A 27,258-nucleotide genomic window follows, 5' to 3' on the forward strand; every position below is an offset into this window, starting at 1 on the left:
GTATATAAGGACAGTGCACAGTACCACTTCTCCTGTCCTGTATGCTTGGTGTTATGCGGTATATAAGGACAGTACACAGTACCACTTCTGTCCTGTATGCTTGGTGTTATGCGGTATATAAGGACAGTACACAGTACCACTTCTGTCCTGTATGCTTGGTGTTATGCGGTATATAAGGACAGTACACAGTACCACTTCTGTCCTGTATGCTTGGTGTGATGCGGTATATAAGGACAGTGCACAGTACCACTTCTGTCCTGTATGCTGGGTGTTATGCGGTATATAAGGACAGTACACAGTACCACTTCTGTCCTGTATGCTGGGTGTTATGCGGTATATAAGGACAGTACACAGTACCACTTCTGTCCTGTATGCTGGGTGTTATGCGGTATATAAGGACAGTACACAGTACCACTTCTGTCCTGTATGCTGGGTGTTATGCGGTATATAATGACAGTGCACAGTACCACTTCTGTCCTGTATGCTTGGTGTTATGCGGTATATAAGGACAGTACACAGTACCACTTCTGTCCTGTATGCTTGGTGTGATGCGGTATATAAGGACAGTGCACAGTACCACTTCTCCTGTCCTGTGTGCTGGGTGTTATGCTGTATATAAGGACAGTGCACAGTACCACTTCTCCTATGCTGTATATAAGGACAGTGCACAGTACCACTTCTCCTGTCCTGTATGCTGGGTGTAATCCTCAGTGTGTGTGTGTATATATATATATATATATATATATATAAAATCTATCTATCTACAATGCACAGTACCACTTCTCCTGTCCTGTGTGCTGGGTGTTATGCTGTATATAAGGACAGTGCACAGTACCACTTCTCCCATGCTGTATATAAGGACAGTACCACTTCTCCTATGCTGTATATAAGGACAGTACACAGTACCACTTCTCCTGTCCTGTATGCTGGGTGTTATGCGGTATATAATGACAGTGCACAGTACCACTTCTGTCCTGTATGCTTGGTGTTATGCGGTATATAAGGACAGTACACAGTACCACTTCTGTCCTGTATGCTTGGTGTTATGCGGTATATAAGGACAGTACACAGTACCACTTCTGTCCTGTATGCTTGGTGTTATGCGGTATATAAGGACAGTACACAGTACCACTTCTGTCCTGTATGCTTGGTGTTATGCGGTATATAAGGACAGTACACAGTACCACTTCTCTTGTCCCTTATACTGGGAGCTTTTAATACCAGCATGTTTGGTGATTGCCCAGTAGCACTTCCATAGTTCAGCATCCTGTACCGCTCAGTACCACTTCCTTTGAGGTGATTATGGAGACAGGCTGCTGTACGTCTCTGTATAAATAATCAGCGTCCTTGTGCGTACATCTGAGCACAGCGCCCCCTTCAGTGTGTGGCGGCTCAGTTATGGGTCACTCTGCTCCCTTTACGGCAGTGATAGAGTCCACCATGTGAGCAGCCTCAGGACAGCCATGCGTCCTCCGCGGGCAGCGGCTCGGTGATGTCCAGCCTGCGGCTCTTGCTGCCGGGCTCCACAATCTCCAGGCGCAGTCGGGGCGTCCTCCTCTGCCCCTCCCCGTCCTCGTCCGCCCTGTTACCTCTTAGCAGGTGTTTGTCGGAGTCGTCCACTGTGATCCGCAGCGTGCAGCCACGTGGCAGCAGGTCCTGTTCATAGGCAGCCGCCAACTGGTTCACCACCCGCCTGTCCACCTGCAGTAGTGAGAAACAAGATGGAGATGGAAGAAGAGGAAATACGGTAATATGCTCCGCCCCCTTATGGCTGCTCAGCGGGGGTTGTCACCCAGCCTTACTGTAGCATGGCCGTGCAGTACCTCATGTTTGATGGAGCGGGCCCCATAGTGCACGTTGTATCCGTCAGCCAGGACGTCCATCACCTCCCGGTCCCAGATCAGCGTGATGTCATGTCGCTGCTTGGCCTGAGGAGAAACACGAAAAGTGACCAGAGACTGTGGAGAGTACCAGGAGATGACAAGATGGCGGCACTGGCTGAGCTGTTCCCTGCTGCCCCTGACCATCATACTGCCCACCACAGCTCACAACCTGCGGGAGATTTATGGCCCTGTCCTATAGTACAATGCTCTGTTGCCCGTAGCAACCAATCACAGCTCCGCTTTAGTCTTGTCTATTGCGAAAACCTCCTGGTTGCCTACAGCAACCAATCCCAGCTCAATTTTCATTGTCTATAGCAACCAATCAGAGCTCGGCTTTCACTTCTTACATCGCCCTGGTAAAATAAAAGCTGAGCTGTGATTGGTTACTATGGGTGACTGAGGAAGTCTTACTACAAAGACAGTGGGATAGCTGTCCGCCATGTTGTGTACAGTCAGTGCAGGATGAGCTTGACACCGGTGTCACTCACTGACGACTCTCCACGTCTGCTGCCCCCCCTCAAAGTGATATATATATATCCAGGAGTGGCGTTGTATAATAACCGGGGGGAGGAGCCTAGCGCCGTGCTCTGTCTCTGAATGGCGGCTCTGTTCTGGATCTACAACGCTCTATTCTCTGCTCACCGCCTGGTCTCCAGGGACAACGCCGGGTCACCATAAGATTCTCCCCGGGGGCCCCTGCCAATGTCTGGACCCCCCAACCTCGCTCCTGAATCTCACTTAAAGGGGAACTTCACCTCTGCCAACAGAGAATATAGGAGAAATGGGAAATGTGTAATAATATAATAATACATCTACCCAAACATTGTGCGTCTCTTTATCCGCACCTCCTCCATGTCCCTTATAACATATACACCCCTGGTGATGTAGTTACTTGTAGTATATAATAATCTGACCTCGCTGTGGTGACTTCCTGCAGGGCTGCTGCTAATGCACAAGAGCCAATCTGAACGCAGAGCTGCAGTGTAAAGCATGGAGGACGGCTGCCTGCAGTGTAAAGCATGGAGGACGGCTGGCTGCAGTGTAAAGCATGGAGGACGGACACAGAGACCTCTCATCAGACTCCAACAGACAATGCAGCTGTGGTGGAGTCATTTTGGGTTATTTGAGAGGTTTTACCTTCTTGGCCCATGTGCTGAGCTCCTTCTGCACCAACTGAGACAACTCCGAGCGGCAGAAGGGCAAGAAGTACACAATCTCATTAATCCTTCCCAGGAACTCATCTCTGCGGAAGTGTGCCTGCAAAGAAACAGGGAAACATAGGACATAATGTAGCAGCAGAATAGTGAGTGCAGCTCTGGAGGATGAGACATGATGTAACAGAAGAATAGTGAGTGCAGCTCTGGAGGATAAGACATGATGTAACAGCAGAATAGTGAGTGCAGCTCTGGGGTTGAGAGATGATGTAACAGCAGAATAGTGAGTGCAGCTCTGGAGGATGAGACATGATGTAACAGCAGAATAGTGAGTGCAGCTCTGGGGGATGAGACATGATGTAACAGAAGAATAGTGAGTGCAGCTCTGGAGGATGAGACATGATGTAACAGAAGAATAGTGAGTGCAGCTCTGGAGGATGAGACATGATGTAACTGCAGAATAGTGAGTGCAGCTCTGGAGGATGAGACATGATGTAACAGCAGAATAGTGAGTGCAGCTCTGGGGGATGAGACATGATGTAACAGCAGAATAGTGAGTGCAGCTCTGGAGGATAAGACAGGATGTAACAGCAAAATAGTGAGTGCAGCTCTGGAGGATAAGACAGGATGTAACAGCAAAATAGTGAGTGCAGCTCTGGAGGATAAGACAGGATGTAACAGCAAAATTATGAGTGCAGCTCTGGAGGATGAGATATGATGTAACAGCAGAATAGTGAGTGCAGCTCTGGAGGATAAGACATGATTCCTGTTATGGGACCAGTAGTCATTGAAGAGGTGTACTGCGCTCTGGTGTAGGTATGTGCTATACAGGGTACAGAGTTGTAGCCACTAATCCTACAGTCACAGTGGTCGGGGCTGAGTAAGGTGAATCCATGCTATCGCTCCCTGTTATCAGCCGCTCCTGCAGACACATGTATAATGCTGGGCGATACCAGCGAGGCCGGGGCATGTGTGTCACCAGTCAGGTTGGCTTCTCCTTCATCATCCTCTAATTCCATCAGGGTGGCCGCCTCAGTCTGAGCCTCCAGGAGTCCGGGCCCCCACCCCGGGGTAATGACATCAGCAGCAGCAGCAGATACAGGGAAACTGAATTATCCTGCTGCTCTGGATATCCTCATCATCAGAGCCTGCACCATACTGCAGCTGTGACAGGGGGCGGGGGGCTGCCGCAGGGGAGCGCCCCCCAGTGACCGCACATGCACCCGGAAGATCAAACAATGAGAGCCCCAAGGTGGGATGACCAGGGCCCGCCAGCAGCACAGAGGATGTCAGGAGAGGTGTGTGCAGCATCCACAGGGTTAATGCCGTTATGAGCCGCATCCTCAGGTCCTGGCAGCACAGAGTATTTAAGGAGAGGCACGTGCAGCATCCATAGGGTTAGTGCCGCCTATGAGTCGCACCCTTAGGTCCTGGCAGCAGCAGCACAGAGTATTTCAGGAGATTAGTGGGCAGCATCCATAGGGTTAATGCTGTCCATGAGCCGCAGCGGTAGCACGGAGTATTTCAGGAGAGGAGTGGGCAGCATCCATAGGGTTAATGCCAGCTATGAGCCGCACCCTCAGGTCCTGGCAGCACAGAGTATTTCAGGAGATGAGTGGGCAGCATCCATAGGGTTAATGCCGGTTATGAGCCGCACCCTCAGGTCCTGGCAGCGGCAGCACAACCTTCCCTAATGAAACCTCTGAGCTACAATAACCAATCTAGTGCCGAGTCCATCAATTGTGCTGCCATTAGGAGCAGAGACAAAACCAGAATTAATTCCAGGTACAGTTACTGCTCCGGGCGACCAGACATCGGTGAGGAACGTCCGCAGCGCTGGGAAACGTCCAAACCAGATGCGGTTATCAGTGTACGAGGGGGCTCCAGCTACTCCAGAGCTGCGCTCACTATATATATGATCACACACCTTCAGGATGGGCCGGATGACGTTCTCCTTGAATTGCTTGGAGATGGTGATCTTCTCGGTGTGGATGTCGTCTGTAAAGGAAGTGTCAGCTGATGATACAGTGTAGCAGAACTGACATGTGCAGCCAGGCCTTCCTATAAGAACCCCATCCCACTCACTTACCCAGGTTGTTGGCCCCTACAAGAACCCCATCCCCCTCACTCACCCAGGTTGTCGGCCTGTGTCCCTGTCACTCACCCAGGTTGTCGGCCCCTATAAGGCCCTGTTAGATAGGGTCAGTGCTGCACACCTCTGCCTTAGAATGTGGAAGCCGGTGCTCAGTGGTAACTGGGTTCTTCACCCATAAATCATGTATAGGAGAAAACCACGGCACTCGAATGCCGTGGTTTTCTCCTATAAGGCCCTGTGTCCCTGTCACTCACCCAGGTTGTCGGCCCCTATAAGGCCCTGTGTCCCTGTCACTCACCCAGGTTGTCGGCCCCTATAAGGCCCTGTGTCCCCGACACTCACCCAGGTTGTCGGCCCCTATAAGGCCCTGTGTCCCTGTCACTCACCCAGGTTGTCGGCCCCTATAAGGCCCTGTGTCCCCGACACTCACCCAGGTTGTCGGCTCCTATAAGGCCCTGTGTCCCTGTCACTCACCCAGGTTGTCGGCCCCTATAAGGCCCTGTGTCCCTGTCACTCACCCAGGTTGTCGGCCCCTATAAGGCCCTGTGTCCCTGTCACTCACCCAGGTTGTCGGCCCCTATAAGGCCCTGTGTCCCTGTCACTCACCCAGGTTGTCGGCCCCTATAAGGCCCTGTGTCCCCGACACTCACCCAGGTTGTCGGCCCCTATAAGGCCCTGTGTCCCTGTCACTCACCCAGGTTGTTGCCCCTATAAGGCCCTGTGTCCCTGTCACTCACCCAGGTTGTCGGCCCCTATAGGACCCGCACCCATCACTCACCCAGGTTGTCGCCCCCTATAGGACCCCTACCAGTCACTCACCCAGGTTGTCGGCCCCTATAAGGGCCAGTGACCCAGTCACTCACCCAGGTTGTCAGGTCCCATGTCCCCATCACTCACCGAGGTTGTCAAGCCCCGTGTCCCCATCACTCACCCAGGATGTCAACCCCTATAAGGCTCCGTCACTCACCCAGGTTGTCAGCCCATGTCCCCGTCACTCACCCAGGTTGTTGGGACCCAGTGTCCCTGTCACTCACCCAGGTTGTCGGCCCCTATAAGGCCCTGTGTCCCTGTCACTCACCCAGGTTGTCGGCCCCTATAAGGCCCTGTGTCCCCGACACTCACCCAGGTTGTCGGCCCCTATAAGGCCCTGTGTCCCTGTCACTCACCCAGGTTGTCGGCCCCTATAAGGCCCTGTGTCCCTGTCACTCACCCAGGTTGTCGGCCCCTATAGGACCCGTACCCGTCACTCACCCAGGTTGTCGGCCCCTATAGGACCCGTACCAGTCACTCACCCAGGTTGTCGGCCCCTATAAGGGCCAGTGACCCAGTCACTCACCCAGGTTGTCAGGTCCCATGTCCCCATCACTCACCGAGGTTGTCAAGCCCCGTGTCCCCATCACTCACCCAGGATGTCGACCCCTATAAGGCTCCGTCACTCACCCAGGTTGTCAGCCCATGTCCCCGTCACTCACCCAGGTTAATGGGACCCAGTGTCCCAGTCACTCACCCAGGTTGTCGGCCAGTCTGCTCTTGTTCATCTCCTGCGCTTCCTGTCGCAGCTGCAGGGCATACTGCGCTATCTCATCGCTTCCCGCATTGCAGGTCATGATAAATATGGCGTCTTTACACTCAATGGTCTTCCCTTTCCCGTCTGTCAGTCTTCCCTAGAAAGAAATAAGGCGTCACTGATGGGCACCCCTTACACTACCCCTGCTGGGGGGAGCAGTAGACCCCTAACATTACCCACATATATACCTCCAAGTATTACTATGATCATCAGGGTAGGTGGCGGTAGCGATGGCGGTGGTGTTATGCACTCGGTGACGGATGGAAGTGATGCCGGGTGCTGAAGATTAACATGCTGGTTATTGCTCTGCCGCTCCTGGAATTGATTTTACATTTGGCGGCTGCGGTTATGATCTATGCAATGAGGATTACTATATTAATCCTGGAGATGGGAAGACAGAGAGGACAGGAGGGGGGGAGGGGGAGCGCGTCCTCCGAGGAGACATCCGCAAAACTCATATACTGCTGCTAGAGTAATGACATCCGGGGACGGCTGCAAACCTGGGCCACAGAGGTGACCGGGGGGTCTGACCAGTGCCGTATGCTCCACACCTGACCGAGGTGACCGGGGGGTCTGACCAGTGCCGTATGCTCCACACCTGACCGAGGTGACCGGGGGGTCTGACCAGTGCCGTATGCTCCACACCTGACCGAGGTGACCGGGGGGGGGGTCTGACCAGTGCCGTATGCTCCACACCTGACCGAGGTGACCGGGGGGGGGGTCTGACCAGTGCCGTATGCTCCACACCTGACCGAGGTGACCGGGGGGGGTCTGACCAGTGCCGTATGCTCCACACCTGACCGAGGTGACCGGGGGGTCTGACCAGTGCCGTATGCTCCACACCTGACCGAGGTGACCGGGGGTTCTGACCAGTGCCGTATGCTCCACACCTGACAGAGGTGACCGGGGGGTCTGACCAGTGCCGTATGCTCCACACCTGACCGAGGTGACCGGGGGGGGTCTGACCAGTGCCGTATGCTCCACACCTGACCGAGGTGACCGGGGGGTCTGACCAGTGCCGTATGCTCCACACCTGACCGAGGTGACCGGGGGGTCTGACCAGTGCCGTATGCTCCACACCTGACCGAGGTGACCGGGGGGTCTGACCAGTGCCCTACACGCTCTACCCCAGACTGAGGTGACCGGGGAGGGGGGGGGCTGACAGGTGCCCTATGCTCCACCCCAGACCGAGGTGACCGGGGGGAGGGGCTGACATGTGCCGTACGCTCCACCACAGACCGAGGTGACTGGGGGGGTCTGACCGGTGCCCTACGCTCCACCCCAGACTGAGGTGACTGGGGGGAGGGGCTGACATGTGCCGTACGCTCCACCCCAGACTGAGGTGACCGGGGGGTGGGGGGGCTGATGTGCCGTACGCTCCACCACAGACCGAGGTGACCGGGGGGTGGGGGGGCTGATGTGCCGTACGCTCCACCACAGACCGAGGTGACTAGGGGGGGTCTGACCGGTGCCCTACGCTCTACCCCAGACCGAGACGACCAGGGGGGTCTGACTGATGCCATACGCGACACACCAGACCAAGGTGACTGTACACAAGACGATGGAGACTGTACACAATTCCCTGACGTCAGTATGATGTCATTCCGAAACACTGGCCCCAATGAGATGTGTGAGATGTGACCCTGCGATCAGTCAGTGATACTGAGGCTCAGCTACTGATTGGCTATTACCTGTCACATGATTTCAAAGTCAGTTAAAACATTAGAAAAATCTGCTTATGGGTGCGTTCACACCTACCGCATCCGCAGCTTATTTTTCCGCGGAAATCCGCAGGTCTGGTAGTGCAGATTTCAACCTGCGAGAAATCCGCGTATGTGTGTGTTTTGCGTTTTTTCCGCAGCAAGTTTATCGCAACTGAAATGTCTGTTTAAAATGTCTCTCATTCTAAACGGACATTTCAGTTGCGATAAACTTGCTGCAGAAAAACCGCAAAACGCACACATACGCGGATTTCTCGCAGGTTGAAATCTGCACTACCAGACCTGCGGATTTCCGCGGAAAAATAAGCTGCGGATGCGGTAGGTGTGAACGCACCCTAATAAAGCAGGAGAAGGAGGAGGAGTGACTCATCTCAGGGCAAAGGTCACACAGGGGCAGAGTCACCTGGAGTGATACAAACATAGAAGGCCTGTATGCTATTAGAAATCAGATTGCCCCCCCCTTGTTTCCGTCATAGTGAGCGGGAAGACCAGGTTACACTCCATCTTCCCATACCTCATCGAACAGCTGCAGCATGATGGTGAGTACGTCCGGGTGCGCCTTGTCCACCTCGTCGAACAGGACCACCGCATTGGGGCACTCCTTCAGCCGCTTGGTCAGCTGACCACCCTCCTCGTGACCAACGTATCCCGGGGGAGACCCAATGAATTTGGCGACCTGCGGAGATGTACGAGGCGGAGGATGGATTACAGGTTATAGTGTCTGATATGAGTGATGATGCACTACTACTCCCAGCAGGCCCTACCTCATGCTTCTCCTGGAATTCAGACATATCCAGACGGATGAAGCCCTGCGGGGACAGAACACACATACATCACCCCATGCCCATAACCCTGAGGAAATCACATATATCCTCACTGTGACATCATCTGATGACATCACACCGTCACAAACAACTGCAACAAATGTCAGATCCCCAGCCTCTGGATTATAGGATGGTGAAATAGAGGATGGCGGATTATAGGATGCTGGATTACAGGATAGCAGATTATAGGATGGTGGATTATAGGATGGTGGATTATAGGATGGCAGAATATGGTATGATGGAGTACAGGGTGCTGGATTACAGGATTAGAGGATGGCGGAATATAGGATGCTGGATTAAAGGATAGCGGATTAAAGGATGGTGGATTATAGGATGGCAGAATATGGGATGGTGGAGTACAGGGTGCTGGATTATAGGATGGTGGATTATAGGATGGCAGAATATGGGATGGTGGATTATATGATGGCAGAATATGGGATGGTGGAGTACAGGGTGCTGGATTATAGGATGGCAGATTAGAGGATGGTGGAATAGAGACTGGCGGAATATAGGATGCTGGATTACAGGGAAGTACAGGGTGCTGGATTATAGGATGGTGGAGTCCTCACCTTCTTGATGTCCTTGTGCAGGTAACGCGCAGTCTGCTTGGCCAACTCTGTTTTACCTACAGAAAAGGAAAGAGACAATATAATGTTATTACATCCCCAACTATGAGCTCTATGAGTGTGGTAACACCCTGTATACAGGTCTATGAGTGTGGTAACATCCCTGTATACAGCTCTATGAGTGTGGTAATACCCCTGTATACAGCTCTATGAGTGTGGTAACCCCCCTGTATACAGCTGTATGAGTGTGGTAACACCCTGTATACAGGTGTATGAGTGTGGTAACATCCCTGTATACAGCTCTATGAGTGTGGTAACACCCCTGTATACAGCTCTATGAGTGTGGTAACACCCTGTATACAGGTGTATGAGTGTGGTAACATCCCTGTATACAGCTCTATGAGTGTGGTAACACCCCTGTATACAGCTCTATGAGTATGGTAACACCCCTGTATACAGCTCTATGAGTGTGGTAACACCCCTGTATACAGGTCTATGAGTGTGGTAACACCCCTGTATACAGGTCTATGAGTGTGGTAACACCCCTGTATACAGGTCTATGAGTGTGGTAACACCCCTGTATACAGGTCTATGAGTGTGGTAACACCCCTGTATACAGGTGTATGAGTGTGGTAACATCCCTGTATACAGGTCTGTGAGTGTGGTAACACCCTGTATACAGCTCTATAAGTGTGGTAACATCCCTGTATACAGGTGTATGAGTGTGGTAACACCCCTGTATACAGGTGTAGGAGTGTGGTAACCCCCCTGTATACAGGTCTATATGAGTGTGGTAACATCCCTGTATACAGCTCTATGAGTGTGGTAACCCCCCTGTATACAGCTGTATGAGTGTGGTAACACCCCTGTATACAGGTCTATGAGTGTGGTAACATCCCTGTATACAGCTGTATGAGTGTGGTAACCCCCCTGTATACAGCTGTATGAGTGTGGTAACCCCCCTGTATACAGCTGTATGAGTGTGGTAACCCCTTTGTATACAGGTGTATAAGTGTGGTAACACCCCTGTATACAGGTCTATGAGTGTGGTAACACCCTGTATACAGCTGTATGAGTGTGGTAACACCCCTGTATACAGCTGTATGAGTGTGGTAACACCCCTGTATACAGCTCTATGAGTGTGGTAACACCCCTGTATACAGCTCTATGAGTGTGGTAACACCCCTGTATACAGGTCTATGAGTGTGGTAACACCCCTGTATACAGGTGTATGAGTGTGGTAACACCCCTGTATACAGTTGTATGAGTGTGGTAACACCCCTGTATACAGGTGTATGAGTGTGGTAACACCCTGTATACAGCTGTATGAGTGTGGTAACCCCCCTGTATACAGCTGTATGAGTGTGGTAACACCCCTGTATACAGGTCTATGAGTGTGGCAATACCCCTGTATACAGCTCTATGAGTGTGGTAACACCCTGTATACAGGTCTATGAGTGTGGTAACACCCCTGTATACAGGTGTATGAGTGTGGTAACACCCCTGTATACAGGTGTATGAGTGTGGTAACACCCTGTATACAGCTCTATGAGTGTGGTAACACCCCTGTATACAGGTGTATGAGTGTGGTAACACCCCTGTATACAGGTCTATGAGTGTGGTAACACCCTGTATACAGGTCTATGAGTGTGGTAACCCCCCTGTATACAGGTCTATGAGTGTGGTAACACCCTGTATACAGGTCTATGAGTGTGGTAATACCCCTGTATACAGGTGTATGAGTGTGGTAACACCCCTGTATACAGGTCTATGAGTGTGGTAACACCCTGTATACAGCTCTATGAGTGTGGTAACACCCCTGTATACAGGTGTATGAGTGTGGTAACACCCCTGTATACAGGTCTATGAGTGTGGTAACACCTCTGTACACAGGTGTATGAGTGTGGTAACACCCTGTATACAGGTCTATGAGTGTGGTAACATCCCTGTATACAGCTCTATGAGTGTGGTAACACCCCTGTATACAGCTCTATGAGTGTGGTAACACCCCTGTATACAGGTGTACGAGTGTGGTAACACCCCTGTATACAGGTGTATGAGTGTGGTAACACCCTGTATACAGCTCTATGAGTGTGGTAACACCCTGTATACAGCTCTATGAGTGTGGTAACACCCCTGTATACAGGTGTATGAGTGTGGTAACACCCCTGTATACAGGTCTATGAGTGTGGTAACACCTCTGTACACAGGTGTATGAGTGTGGTAACACCCTGTATACAGGTCTATGAGTGTGGTAACATCCCTGTATACAGCTCTATGAGTGTGGTAACACCCCTGTATACAGCTCTATGAGTGTGGTAACACCCCTGTATACAGGTGTACGAGTGTGGTAACACCCCTGTATACAGGTGTATGAGTGTGGTAACACCCTGTATACAGCTCTATGAGTGTGGTAACACCCCTGTATACAGGTGTATGAGTGTGGTAACACCCCTGTATACAGGTCTATGAGTGTGGTAACACCCTGTATACAGCTGTATGAGTGTGGTAACACCCCTGTATACAGCTCTATAAGTGTGGTAACACCCTGTATACAGCTCTATGAGTGTGGTAACACCCCTGTATACAGCTGTATGAGTGTGGTAACATCCCTGTATACAGGTCTATGAGTGTGGTAACACCCCTGTATACAGCTCTATGAGTGTGGTAACATCCCTGTATACAGCTCTATGAGTGTGGTAACATCCCTGTATACAGGTCTATGAGTGTGGTAACACCCCTGTATACAGGTCTAAGAGTGTGGTAACATCCCTGTATACAGCTCTATGAGTGTGGTAACACCCCTGTATACAGGTGTATGAGTGTGGTAACATCCCTGTATACAGCTGTATGAGTGTGGTAACACCCCTGTATACAGCTCTAGGGGTACAGCAGCCATGGTGGGTGGGCACATCGGGACGCAATGTAATAACACTATCCCTGTATGCAGGTCTATGAGTTGTATATCATGTACACTGGCTGCAGTCTGATCTGTCACCCGAGAGGTGTGCGCTGGGCCCAGCGGCCGCAGTCATGTGACCCTGTCATCCTATCTTGTCCCGCTCCCCCCGTCATGTAGTGATAAATCTCCCGCCAGCCGGGGCCGGGGTTCTCTTAATGTTTTTATAGACTGCTGGTGACAGTGATGGATGTCATCGGTGCCAGGACTGTAATATCACATATTGAGCTGTAATCATTACAGGGGGCTGCGTACAGCACCATCACAGGACCCCCGACACTAATATCTGAGGGAGCGCCAATCATTATGGGGACGGACAGGCAGCGGACACTGATGTCATTAACAAGCATATTACCACCTAAGGCTCCAGGACGAGAGAAACATGGCTGCAGTCTACCAATAACAGCGCCACCACTGGCCATGGGTGGTGTCAGGTACTGCAACTACAATACTATACTGTGCACAGGGGGCGCTCAAACCAAGCCATTCTCTTACTCTAAGAGAGAGAGAGAGAGAGATATTATATATATATAGTCCTATTCTTAGCTTTTATTGTGTGATGATTTTTATGGTTTTCTCTTCAGATTCTTTGTTATTTTAACTATTACTTACATATTTATTATTGCTAATATTTTTACCATTGTATTTCTTATTTTAAGATATTTAAACTGTATTTTTAACTATATTTAACATTTTTTATCTCTTTTGCGATTTAAAAAAAAAATATATATATATATATTTTTTTTTTTTTTATTTTAACTACTATTTACATATTTATGATCTCCTTTTTATTTCTATTATCTCACTGTAGATCTCATTTTTCACATATATACTTTGCATTTTTATTTATATGTTTAAATTTATTTAGCGCTGTTTATATTTTTTTGTATTATTTAGATAGATTTCTATATATTTGTATTAATTTATATATTTTGTGTGTGTGTATATAATGCATTTTTTCCCCCGTTTATTCCATATTGACGCATTTATCACCTTATCATCCTATTTCTTCATATTTTTTTGTATTTATATATATTTGTATTTTTATATATTTGTGTTTGTTTATATACTTTTGTATATATATATATATATATATATATATATATATATATATATATTTATATTTATTTAGTCGTTTATTCCATTTTGACGCACTTATCCCCTTTTCATCCTATTTCTTCCCTTTTTTTTGGACAGATTAGAGGTATTTCCCACTAACATGGGCGCTAGGCAGAGACGTTTATTATCATCACTGGACGATGTGAATATAGAAATACATATTAATAACAATCCAGAAGTATCCCGTGAGATGATCACCTATCCCGGAGGATCCGAGGAACAAGAAGACGAGGGGGTGCTCTTCATCGTACCAGCCGTTCTCCTTCCTGCGGATGGCTGGAGAGGCCGCCATATGGAGGAGAGAAGAGATATATACATCAGTGCCAGAGGCGGGAGGGTAATTATCACTAAGTATCCTGGGCGGCCCTGCGCTCACTCACATCCTCACAGCCATTAGAGGTAATGCGATTAGCGGCCAGCGCCCCCACAGGACACTAATCAGGTTAGTATGGATATGGAGCGCTGCCCAGAGCCCGGCTCACATCAACTCTTCCTGGATGTGCACTCAGGGTTGTCAGGGAGACGGGGGCGCGGGAGGGACCCGAGGAGACGGCGGAGAGGGGAGCGGGGTCCAGGACTCGGGATGAGCGTCTCTAGGAGACCGGGAGATGAAGGTCGAGGCGTCCTTCACCATCAGCCTCCCCTCCAAATCTGATCAGTGCAGGGGAGACCGCCTCATATACGGGGAGACCACCACCACCTTATATACGGGGAGACCACCTCATATATACAGGGAGAGACCACCTCATATATACGGGGGGAGACCACCTCATACGGGGAGACCACCTCATATATACGGGGGGAGACCACCTCATACGGGGAGACCACCTCATATATACGGGGAGAGACCACCTTATATACCGGGAGACCACCTCATATATACGGGGAGAGACCACCTTATATACCGGGAGACCACCTCATATATACAGGGAGAGACCACCTTATATACAGGGAGAGACCACCTCATATATACAGGGGGAGACCACCTCATATATACAGGGGGAGACCACCTTATCTACAGGGGGAGACCACCTCATATATACAGGGGGAGACCACCTCATATACGGGAAGACCACCTTATATACAGGGGGAGCCCCCTCATATATACAGGGGGAGACCACCTTATCTACAGGGGGAGACCACCTCATATATACAGGGGGAGACCACCTCATATACGGGAAGACCACCTTATATACAGGGGGAGCCCCCTCATATATACAGGGGGGGACCACCTTATATACATGGGGGGACCCCCTTCATATATACAGGGGGAGACCACATTATATACATGGGGGGACCCCCCTCATATATACAGGGGGAGACCACCTCATATATACAGGGGGAGAACGCCTCATATTTAGGGGCCTGGGGGAGACCACCATTCATATATACAGAGGGGCCTGGGGAGATCACTGCTTATAAATAAATGGGGGCTAGGGGGAAATCACTTCATAACAGGTGTGGGTCTAGTCACGGGTGGGTGTATGACAGGTGTGGGTGGAGTCACACATACGGTATATGACAGGTGTGGGTGGGATCACAAGTACTGTATATGACAGAAGTGGGTGGAGTCACAGGTACGGTATATGACAGGTATGGGTGGGATCACAAGTACTATATATGACAGATGTGGGTGGAGTCACAGGTATGGTATATGACAGGTATGGGTGAAGTCACAGGTATGGTATATGACAGGTGTGGATGGAGTCACAGGTACGGTATATGACAGGTGTGGGTGGTCACAGGTGGGTGTAGGACAGGTATGGGTGGAGTCACAGGTATGGTATATGACAGGTATGGGTGGAGTCACAGGTATGGTATATGACAGGTATGGGTGGAGTCACAGGTATGGTATATGACAGGTGTGGGTGGAGTCACAGGTACGGCATATGACAGGTGTCGGTGGGATCACAGGTACGGTATATGACAGGAGTGGGTGGGATCACAGATACTGTATATGACAGGTGTGGGTGGGGTCACAGGTACGGTATATGACAGGTGTCGGTGGGATCACAGGTACGGCATATGATGGGTGTAGGTGGAGTCACAGGTATGGTATATGACAGATGTGGGTGGGATCACAGGTACTGTATATGACAGATGTGGATGGAGTCACAGGTAAGGTAAGACAGGTGTGTTTGGAGTCACACATACGGTATATGACAGGTGTGGGTGGGATTACAGGTACGGTATATGACAGGGGTGGGTGGGATCACAGGTATGGTATATGGCAGGTATGGGTGGAGTCACAGGTGGGTGTATGACAGGTGTGGGTGGAGTCACAAGTACGGTATATGACAGGTGTGGGTGGAGTCACAGGTACAGCATATGACAGGTGTCGGTGGGATCCCAGGTACGGTATATGACAGGTGTGGGTGGGATTACAGGTACGGTATATGACAGGTGTGGGTGGAGTCACAGGTATGGCATATGACAGGTGTGGGTGGATTCACAGGTACGGCATATGACAGGTGTGGGTGGAGTCACAGGTACGGCATATGACGGGTGTGGGTTGGGTCACAGGTACGGCATATGACGTGTGTGGGTGGGGTCACAGGTACAGCATATGATGGGTTTGGGTGGGATGATAGGTACCATATATGACAGGTGTGGGCGGGGTCACATGTACAGCATATGACATGTGTGGGTGGAGTCACAGGTACGGTAAATGACAGGTGTGGGTGGGGTCACAGGTACGGCATATGACAGGTGTGGGTGGAGTCACAGGTACAGCATATGAAAGGTGTGGGTGGAGTCACAGGTACGGCATATGACGGGTGTGGGTGGAGTCACAGGTACGGCATATGACAGGTGTGGGTGGAGTCACAGGTACGGTATATGACAGGTGTGGGTGTAGTCACAGGTATGGCATATGACTGGTGTGGGTGGAGTCACAGGTACGGCATATGACTGGTGTGGGTGGAGTCACAGGTACGGCATATGACAGGTGTGGGTGGAGTCACAGGCACGGCATATGACGGGTGTTTGTGGAGTCACAGGTACGACATATGACAGGTGTGGGTGGAGTCACAGGTACGGCATATGACAGGTGTGGGTGGAGTCACAGGTACGGCATATGACAGGTGTGGGTGGAGTCACAGGTACGGCATATGATGGGTGTGGGTGGAGTCACAGGTATGGCATATGACAGGTGTGGTATATGATGGGTGTGGGTGGGGTCACAGGTACAGCATATGAAAGGTGTGGGTGGAGTCACAGGTACGGCATATGACGGGTGTGGGTGGAGTCACAGGTACGGCATATGACAGGTGTGGGTGGAGTCACAGGTACGGTATATGACAGGTGTGGGTGTAGTCACAGGTATGGCATATGACTGGTGTGGGTGGAGTCACAGGTACGGCATATGACTGGTGTGGGTGGAGTCACAGGTACGGCATATGACAGGTGTGGGTGGAGTCACAGGCACGGCATATGACGGGTGTTTGTGGAGTCACAGGTACGACATATGACAGGTGTGGGTGGAGTCACAGGTATGGCATATGACAGGTGTGGGTGGAGTCACAGGTACGGCATATGACAGGTGTGGGTGGAGTCACAGGTACGGCATATGATGGGTGTGGGTGGAGTCACAGGTATGGCATATGACAGGTGTGGTATATGATGGGTGTGGGTGGGGTCACAGGTACAGTATATGATGGCAGTCGGTGGAGTCACAGGTACTGTATATGATTGGTGTGGGTGGAGTCACAGGTACAGTATATGATGGCAGTGGGTGGAGTCACAGGTACAGGATATGATGGCAGTGGGTGGAGTCACAGGTACTGTATATGATTGTTGTGGGTGGAGTCACAGGTACAGTATATGATGGCAGTGGGTGGGGTCACAGGTACAGTATATTATGGCAGTGGGTGGAGTCACAGGTACTGTATATGATTGGTGTGGGTGGAGTCACAGGTGTGGTATATGATGGGTGTGGGTGGTCACATGTGTATCACTAAGCTCTAGTCCCATGCGGAGCTGTGTTCTCTTCCTCGTTGTCTCCCTGTCGGTTCTGAGACACTACAGGTGTGAAGCTACAACCCCCAGAATACAATGCAGCAGAGGGGCGTGTGTAATGGGGATTCTGGGTATGACTGGAGGTCAGCGGATTCCCAGTGACCGGGGGTCCGGGGCCCCTCTGCTCTCCGCTTCCTGCGCGTCCCTCTCGCAGCCGCTGTCTTGTGTTTACTTCAAGGAAATGACAAGACAAAGGCGCCCCCCCCCCTCCCCTCCCCGGGGGCTCGGCAGACGCGGCTTTTATTTCCTACATTTGTATCCTCGGTGGCGCTGCGCCCGCGGCTCTATTGAACGGATAAATTCTCTGTATTGTTTTACACAAATCAATAGCTCCGCAGTTATCAGCCGCTCGCCCCACAAATTGGTTTCAGCCAAGAGGGTAATAAATGCGGTTTTATCAGGTCTATTCATTTGGGGTGAAGCCGAGGCCTAAACTCCCCGACATGGCCTGCCGCTCCAGGGAGAGCTGGATATGGCTGCCAGGACCGGTCATCCGGCTATCCCAGGCTCCTGAGCGGCCCTGGTGTCCAACAGATTATATATATATATCCATATCCATCTATCTATCTATATACAGATGTAGCCAGGGTTAACATGATCCCTGACGAAACAATTGTGTCAGGGAGCTGTGTTAAGTCAATTAGAGTGTCGAGTTAAATGCGTCATTGTGATCAAGTTAACACAGGCTACATCAGGCTATATCAGCTTGTGCAGGCAGGTCACCCAGCTATCCCAGGCTCCTGAGCGGCCCTGGTGTCCAACAGATTATATATATATCTATATCCATCTATCTATATATATCAGCTTGTGCAGGCAGGTCACCCAGCTTTCCCAGGCTCCTGAGGGCCCTGGTGTCCTACAGATTATATATATTTATATCAGCTTGTGCAGGACCAGTCAAACGGCGTTCCCAGGCTCCTGAAGGGCAGATATATATATATATATATATATATATATATATATATATATATATTTATTTCCACAAGTAGTATTAGGTTGGAATAGCCTCTGGGAAAGCCGGCTGACACACAGCAGGGCAGCCATCACCTGTAATCACCCAACTTTCCCAGATCTCCGGGTGGTCCCTGTCATGCCGCAGGTCACAGGGGGGGTTAGTTGCAGGTGGGGGTCCCCGGGTGTGATGCGGGCCGCCATGTTACCATCTGCTCTCCTTGTGGTCTGCAGGACACGTCCAGATGTCTCTATGTACATAACATCAGAGCTGTAATGTATCTGCCACCCCCCACCGCACATGGTACATTCCTCACCCTCAGCCCCCCCCACCCCCAAACACCTTCACTGACAACTCCCTTCAGGCCTTCTGTCTCACTTTCCCGGGCTCCTGAACAGCATTTATTATCCCATATTACTGAATGATGAGGCAGAATTCTTATGGGGTGTCACCGGTCTCTATATGGCTCAGGGTGTCACCGGTCTATGTGTTGGGGTAGGGCGTCACCGGTCTCTATGGGTTGGGGTGTCACAGGTCTCTATGGGTTGGGGTGGGATGTCACAGGTCTCTATGCGTTGGGGTAGGGTGTCACAGGTCTCTATGCGTTGGGGTAGGGTGTCACAGGTCTCTATGCGTTGGGGTAGGGTGTCACCGGTCTCTATGCGTTGGGGTAGGGTGTCACAGGTCTCTATGCGTTGGGGTAGGGTGTCACAGGTCTCTATGCGTTGGGGTAGGGTGTCACAGGTCTCTATGCGTTGGGGTAGGGTGTCACAGGTCTCTATGCGTTGGGGTAGGGTGTCACAGGTCTCTATGCGTTGGGGTAGGGTGTCACAGGTCTCTATGCGTTGGGGTAGGGTGTCACAGGTCTCTATGCGTTGGGGTAGGGTGTCACAGGTCTCTATGCGTTGGGGTAGGGTGTCACAGGTCTCTATGCGTTGGGGTAGGGTGTCACAGGTCTCTATGCGTTGGGGTAGGGTGTCACAGGTCTCTATGCGTTGGGGTAGGGTGTCACAGGTCTCTATGCGTTGGGGTAGGGTGTCACCGGTCTCTATGCGTTGGGGTAGGGTGTCACCGGTCTCTATGCGTTGGGGTAGGGTGTCACCGGTCTCTATGCGTTGGGGTAGGGTGTCACCGGTCTCTATGCGTTGGGGTAGGGTGTCACCGGTCTCTATGCGTTGGGGTAGGGTGTCACCGGTCTCTATGGGTTGAGGTGGGGTGTCACAGGTCTCTATGCGTTGGGGTAGGGTGTAACAGGTCTCTATGCGTTGGGGTAGGGTGTCACAGGTCTCTATGGGTTGGGGTAGGGTGTCACCGGTCTGTATAAGGGTTGGGGTGGGGTGTCACAGGTCTATGTGTTGGGGTAGGGTGTCACAGGTCTCTATGGGTTGGGGTGTCACCGGTCTCTATGGGTTGGGGTGTCACCGGTCTCTATGGGTTGGGGTAGGGTGTCACCGGTCTGTATAAGGGTTGGGGTGGGGTGTCACAGGTCTGTATAAGGGTTGGGGTGGGGTGTCACAGGTCTCTATGGGTTGGGGTAGGGTGTCACCGGTCTGTATAAGGGTTGGGGTGGGGTGTCACCGGTCTGTATAAGGGTTGGGGTGGGGTGTCACAGGTCTCTATGGGTTGGGGTAGGGTGTCACAGGTCTCTATGGGTTGGGGTAGGGTGTCACCGGTCTGTATAAGGGTTGGGGTGGGGTGTCACAGGTCTATGTGTTGGGGTAGGGCGTCACCGGTCTCTATGGGTTGGGGTAGGGTGTCACAGGTCTCTATGGGTTGGGGTAGGGTGTCACTGGTCTGTATAAGGGTTGGGGTGGGGTGTCACAGGTCTATGTGTTGGGGTAGGGTGTCACCGGTCTCTATGGGTTGGGGTGTCACTGGTCTCTATGGGTTGGGGTAGGGTGTCACCGGTCTGTATAAGGGTTGGGGTGGGGTGTCACCGGTCTCTATGTGTTGGGGTAGGGTGTCACCGGTCTCTATGGGTTGGGGTGGGGTGTCACAGGTCTCTATGCGTTGGGGTAGGGTGTCACCGGTCTGTATAAGGGTTGGGGTGGGGTGTCACCGGTCTCCATAGGGGCTGGAGGCATCACCGGTCTCTATATGGCTCAGGGTGTCACCTGTCTCTATGGGGGTAGGTTGTCACTGGTCTCTATGTGGCTCAGGGTGTCATTGGGTTAGGCTGTTTCTGGTACCGCGGGCAGGCCGCTCATCATGGCCACCATCATCCGTGGAAGCACAGGGTTAATGGTCAGGCGCTGTGTGGGGCGCCCGCCGCTAATAAGAATCCTTCCCATCCACTTATGTGTGTATATAGCAGAACCGGGCCGGACAGCTCTGCTGTGCCTGGTGAGCCGCGCTGCCCCGCGCCGGGGGGAGGGGGGGTACGTCTCCTATAATTCAATCAGCAGAAGCATAAAGAGCGCGGCAGTAATGGGCGCAGACACCACCTGTGACAGCCGCAGACACCGGCCATTCATCACTGGCCAACAATTATCTACCACAGCCCGGGGGCAGGCTCTCACCGCCGTGTATCCAATCATGCATCAGGAAGATCAGGCTGAACAGTGCTCCATGGGGGAGAAGCACTGACCACCCCCATGTATACAGCCCCTCTAACCCTATCCTGTTTGAAGGTGATGGTCATGGCAAATGAGGGGCCCCCGGTGTGTGATGCAGGCCTGTGAGGGGGAGGTGGGGGCCCCGATGTGTGTTGCAGGGCCTGCGGGGGGCAGGTGGGGGCCCCGATGTGTGTTGCAGGGCCTGTGAGGGGGAGGTGGGGGCCCCGGTGTGTGATGCGGGCCTGCGAGGGGGAGGTGGGGGCCCCGGTGTGTGATGTGCGGGCCTGCGAGGGGGAGGTGGGGGCCCCGGTGTGTGATGCAGGGCCTGCGAGGGGGAGGTGGGGGCCCTGGTGTGTGATGCAGGCCTGTGAGGGGGAGGTGGGGGCCCCGGTGTGTGATGTGCGGGCCTGCGAGGGAGAGGTGGGGTCCCTGGTGTGTGATGCAGGGCCTGCGAGGGGGAGGTGGGGGCCCTGGTGTGTGATGCGGGGCCTGCGAGGGGGAGGTGGGGTCCCTGGTGTGTGATGCGGGGCCTGCGAGGGGGAGGTGGGGGCCCTGGTGTGTGATGCGGGGCCTGCGAGGGGGAGGTGGGGGCCCTGGTGTGTGATGCGGGGCCTGCGAGGGGGAGGTGGGGGCGCTGGTGTGTGATGCAGGGCCTGCGAGGGGGAGGTGGGGGCCTCTATGAACACCCCCCCATGTATACAGCCCTAATCGTATTGTGGTAGTAGGTGACTGTCATGGCGGATGAGGGGTGACCGTATTGCCCGGGATCCTGTGTTTCCACGCTGCGGTTTCAGAGAGCGGCAGACGACACGTACAGCCGGAGTCTTGTATGGATTCAGACGCCTTCATGTGGCCTCGGTGAGCAATAACGTGCCCGCAGGATGGGGCCCCGGAGAGCCACTGGGCAAGGAGCTGTCCTATATATAGAAGACGGGAGGGGGAGGGGGCCATGCAGGACGACCCCCAGGGGGGCAACACACTTTATGAAAGTAGTAAAGATCTCAGCTCCGGAGGAACAAGGCAAAGACCAAAAATACCTGCATTACTGCAAGTCACTGCAGGCTGCTGGGGCCCCCGAGGGATCAGGTGTGGCCCCCCCCCCACGAGGGGTCAGGTGTGGGGCCCCCCCCACGAAGGGTCAGGTGTGGGCTCCCCCCCACACGAGGGGTCAGGAGTGGGGGGCCCCCCCACACGAGGGGTCAGGAGTGGGGGGCCCCCACGAGGGGTCAGGAGTGGGGGGCCCCCACGAGGGGTCAGGAGTGGGGGGCCCCCACGAGGGGTCAGGTGTGGGGGGCCCCCCCCCACGAGGGGTCAGGTGTGGCCATCACCCAGCTCTCCCAGGTACAGATGTATGTGGCTGCTTATCATGCTGACAAGAGAGGAGTGATGGCAGAATAGGGGTGCCCTCTCTTACCGGCCCCCACAGTGGCGATGGCACCCTCCTGCCCCACGATGTGCTCCCGCAGACGCTGCTCCAGGGGGAACCTCCTCCGCTCCTCCAGCTCCCGCCTCCTCCGCTCCACCTGGAACTGGAAGAGAAGCAGAGACATCAGGAAAAGCAGTAAAAACTCCCCCTAAACCCCCAACTTCTAGATTTTCCCCAGTCCCTCCATCCTCTAGATATCACCCAGTCCCTCCATCCTCTAGATATCACCCCGCCCCCATCCTCTAGATATCACCCCGCCCCCATCCTCTAGATATCACCCCGCCCCCATCCTCTAGATATCACCCCGCCCCCATCCTCTAGATATCACCCCGCCCCCATCCTCTAGATCACACCCCGATGTAATAGGACATGCAGGATGGCGGCTGATCGGGGTTTTTAAACATGGTCTGCCGTGCGTGGAATAGTAGCGGTGGCACCAGGGGCATATAACTATACAGGGGGCCATAAGTGGGTACTGCGGCCATATAACTATAGAGGGGGCCATATGTGGGCACCAGGGGCATATAAGTATACAGAGGGCACCAGGAGCAAATAACTACACAGAGGGCACCAGGAGCATATAACTATACAGGGGAGCTATATGTGGGCACCAGTGGCATATAACTATACAGGGGTATATATGTGGGTACCAGGGGCATATAATTATACAGGGGGCTATATATGTGGGTACCAGTGGCATATAACTATACAGGGGGCTATATATGTGGGTACCAGGGGCATAAAGCTATACAGAGGTATATACAATCACCGGCCACTTTATTAGGTACACCATGCTAGTAACTGGTCGGACCCCCTTTTGCCTTCAGAACTGCCTCACTTCTTGGTGGCATAGATACAACAAGGTGCTGGAAGCTTCCTCAGAGATTTTGGTCCATATTGACATGATGGCATCACACAGTTGCCGCAGATTTGTCGGCTGCACATCCATGATGCCAATCTCCCGTTCCACCATATCCCAAAGATGCTCTATTGGATTGAGATCTGGTGACTGTGGAGGCCATTGGAGTACAGTGACCTCATTGTCATGTTCAAGAAACCAGTCTGAGATGATTCTAGCTTTATGACATGGCGCATTATCCTGCTGAAAGTAGCCATCAGATGTTGGGTCCATTGTGGTCATAAAGGGATGGACATGGTCAGCAACAATACTCAGGTAGGCTGTGGCGTTGCAACCATGCTCAATTGGTACCAAGGGGCCCAAAGAGTGCCAAGAAAATATTCCCCACACCATGACACCACAACCACCAGCCTGAACCGTTGATACAAGGCAGGATGGATCCATGCTTTCATGTTGTTGACGCCAAATTCTGACCCTACCATCCGAATGTCGCAGCAGAAATCGAGACTCATCAGACCAGGCAACGTTTTTCCAATCTTCTACTGTCCAATTTCGATGAGCTTGTGCAAATTGTAGCCTCAGTTTCCTGTTCTTAGCTGAGCGGAGTGGCCCCCGGTGTGGTCTTCTGCTGCTGTAGCCCATACTGTGTACTGTGCGGTCAGAGATGCTCTTCTGCCTACCTTGGTTGTAACGGTTGGCTATTTGAGTCACTGTTGCCTTTCTATCAGCTGGAACCAGTCTTTCCATTCTCCTCTGACCTCTGACATCAACAAGGCATTTCCGCCCACAGAACTGCCGCTCACTGGATGGTTTTTCTTTTTCGGACCATTCTCTGTAAACCTTAGAGATGGCTGTGCGTGAAAATCCCAGTAGATCAGCAGTTTCTGAAATACTCAGACCAGCCCTTCTGGCACCAACAACCATGCCACGTTCAAAGGCCTCACATCACCTTTCTTCCCCATACTGATGCTCGGTTTGAACTGCAGGAGATTGTCTTGACCATGTCTAGATGCGTAAATGCACTGAGTTGCCGCCATGTGATTGGCTGATTAGAAATTAAGTGGTAACGTGCAGTTGGACAGGTGTACCTAATAAAGTGGCCGATGAGTGTATGTGGGCACTGCGGCCATATAACTGTACAGGGGGCTATATATGTGTGTACCAGAGGCATATAACTATACAGGGGGCTATATTTGGGCACCAGTGGCATATAACTATACAGGGGGCTATATATGTGGGCACCAGTGGCATATAACTATACAGGGGGCTATATGTGGGCACCAGTGGTATATAACTATACAGGGGGCTATATGTGGGCACCAGTGGCATATAACTATACAGGGGGCTATATGTGGGCACTGCGACCATATAACTATACAGGGGGCTATATATGTGGGTACCAGGGGCATATAGCTATACAGGGGTATATATGTTTGCACTGCGGCCATATAACCATATATGTGGGCACTCCCATCGCCCCCTGTGTACCCTCAGGCCTCGGTTCTCCGGTTTCGCTCCCATCATTTATCAGCGCAGAGATAAACACAACAAATGTAAATGTACGGCGCTGCTGTTGTGGCGGCGGCGGTGAGCACATAAAGCGCCCGTCCCGGCCTGGCATTAAATACTCCTGTCTATTCATTCTCGTCTGTGATTAAAATGAGCCATAAATTCCGGGGGAGTCCCAGCAGAGCGGCGGATACAGAACGCTACCTGCCAGCCGCCTGTCCCCGTCAGCCAGCCGTTCATCACCCGCCCGTCACACAGCGCCAACGCTTTATAAGCAGATTCATCTCCTGCGCCGAGAGAAATACGGCGGCAAACAGGTCCTCTCCCTGCGTCTGCGGTGATCGCTTATTTATGAGCCAGATACATAATCCACAATGTACAGGGGGATGCTGGGAGTTGTAGTGTGAGCGATTCCTCCAGATCAGGCAGCATTATGGGAGTGCACTATAAGCAGTTATCAGTATATAACAGTTCATGGACTCTATATACAGGATGTTAGGTGAGTGCACTATAAGCAGTTATCAGTATATAACAGTTCATGGACTCTATATACACACAGGATGTTGGGTAGGTGCACTATAAGCAGTTATCAGTATATAACAGTACATGGACTCTATACACACACAGGATATTAGGTAGGTGCTCTATAATCAGTTATCAGTATATAACAGTACAGGGACTCTATATACAGGATGTTAGGTGAGTGCACTATAAGCAGTTATCAGTATATAACAGTACATGGACTCTATATACACACAGGATGTTGGGTAAGTGCACCATAAGCAGTTATCAGTATATAACAGTACATGGTCCCTGATGCTACAAAGGGGGGGGGGAGGTCTATAGGTATAGCGACCTGACGCTATGATGGGGGAGGTCTATACTTATCCACCTGACCCTATGGGGGCGGGGGGGGTGTCTATACTTCTATACTTATCCACCTGACACTATAGGGGGGGTGGGGGGGTGGGCGTGTCTATACTTATCCACCTGACTCTATTTGGGGGGGGGGGGGGGGGTCTATACTTATCCGCCTGACACTATTGGGGGGGGGGGGGGGTGTCTATACTTATCCACCTGACACTATAGGGGGGGGGGTCTATACTTATCCGCCTGACGCTATAGGGGGGGGTGTCTATACTTATCCGCCTGCCTGACTCTATTGGGGGGGGTCTATACTTATCCGCCTGACGCTATTGGGGGGGGGGGGGTGTCTATACTTATCCACCTGACACTATAGGGGGGGGGGGTGTCTATACTTATCCGCCTGACGCTATGGGGGGGGGGGGGGGTGTGTCTATACTTATCCACCTGACGCTATGGGGTGTGTGTCTATACTTATCCACCTGACTCTATTGGGGGGGGTCTATACTTATCCGCCTGACGCTATAGGGGGGGTGTCTATACTTATCCGCCTGACGCTATGGGGGGGGGGTCTATACTTATCCACCTGACTATTTGGGGAATGGTCTATACTTATCCACCTGACGCTATGGGGGGGTGGGGGGGGTCTATACTTATCCACCTGACGCTATAGGGGGGGTCTATACTTATCCACCTGACGCTATTGGGGGGGGGGCGGCGGCTATACTTGTCCACCTGACACTATGGGGGGGGGGGCATCTATACTTATCCACCTGACACTATGGGGGGGGGGGGGGCATCTATACTTATCCACCTGACACTATGGGGGGGGGGGCATCTATACTTATCCACCTGACACTATGGGGGGGGGGGGGGGCTATACTTATCCACCTGACACTATAAGGAGAGGGCTTCAGGTTCAGCTTCCAGCTTAAAGGCCGCAGGGTCGTGTGGTTCATATAGCTAAGCCAGTAGGTGCCTTCTATAGTACAGGGTCCCGGGCTGCATCAGTATATATATGTATACACCCCACCCCTGTATATATACATCTGGTCCCCCTCACCTTGGTCTCCCACTCCTTCAGCATCTTCTTCAGTTCTCCTTCCCGGGCATAGTCCACAGCCGTGTGCCCCATCTCATTCTTCTGCATGGGGTCCGCACCTGGGAGGGGAGAGAGGGGGGGGGGGG

At 52.1% G+C, this 27,258-nt stretch overlaps 1 protein-coding gene across 3 annotated transcripts in view; it reads right to left on the bottom strand.

The window, feature by feature from the left end:
* Nucleotides 1-1,184: 1,184 nt before the first annotated feature.
* Nucleotides 1,185-27,258, bottom strand: part of CLPB (ClpB family mitochondrial disaggregase) — a 56,189-nt gene continuing 30,115 nt past the window's right edge. The window contains exons 6-16 of one of the 3 annotated variants that reach the window (XM_069971906.1): nucleotides 27,134-27,231; nucleotides 22,827-22,941; nucleotides 14,087-14,164; nucleotides 9,814-9,869; nucleotides 9,185-9,229; nucleotides 8,935-9,096; nucleotides 6,640-6,796; nucleotides 4,965-5,035; nucleotides 3,021-3,140; nucleotides 1,824-1,928; nucleotides 1,185-1,701 (exon numbers count right to left, since the gene is read on the bottom strand). In XM_069971906.1, the coding sequence (XP_069828007.1) occupies nucleotides 1,453-1,701; nucleotides 1,824-1,928; nucleotides 3,021-3,140; nucleotides 4,965-5,035; nucleotides 6,640-6,796; nucleotides 8,935-9,096; nucleotides 9,185-9,229; nucleotides 9,814-9,869; nucleotides 14,087-14,164; nucleotides 22,827-22,941; nucleotides 27,134-27,231 (1,256 nt within the window). In that variant the 3' untranslated portion in view covers nucleotides 1,185-1,452. The remainder of the gene's footprint in view (nucleotides 1,702-1,823; nucleotides 1,929-3,020; nucleotides 3,141-4,964; nucleotides 5,036-6,639; nucleotides 6,797-8,934; nucleotides 9,097-9,184; nucleotides 9,230-9,813; nucleotides 9,870-14,086; nucleotides 14,165-22,826; nucleotides 22,942-27,133; nucleotides 27,232-27,258) is intronic. The other 2 variants (XM_069971907.1, XM_069971908.1) reach the window with 2 other exon arrangements.

The sequence above is a fragment of the Dendropsophus ebraccatus genome, chromosome 5 (assembly GCF_027789765.1).
Source record: "Dendropsophus ebraccatus isolate aDenEbr1 chromosome 5, aDenEbr1.pat, whole genome shotgun sequence".
Classification (NCBI taxonomy): domain Eukaryota; kingdom Metazoa; phylum Chordata; class Amphibia; order Anura; family Hylidae; genus Dendropsophus; species Dendropsophus ebraccatus.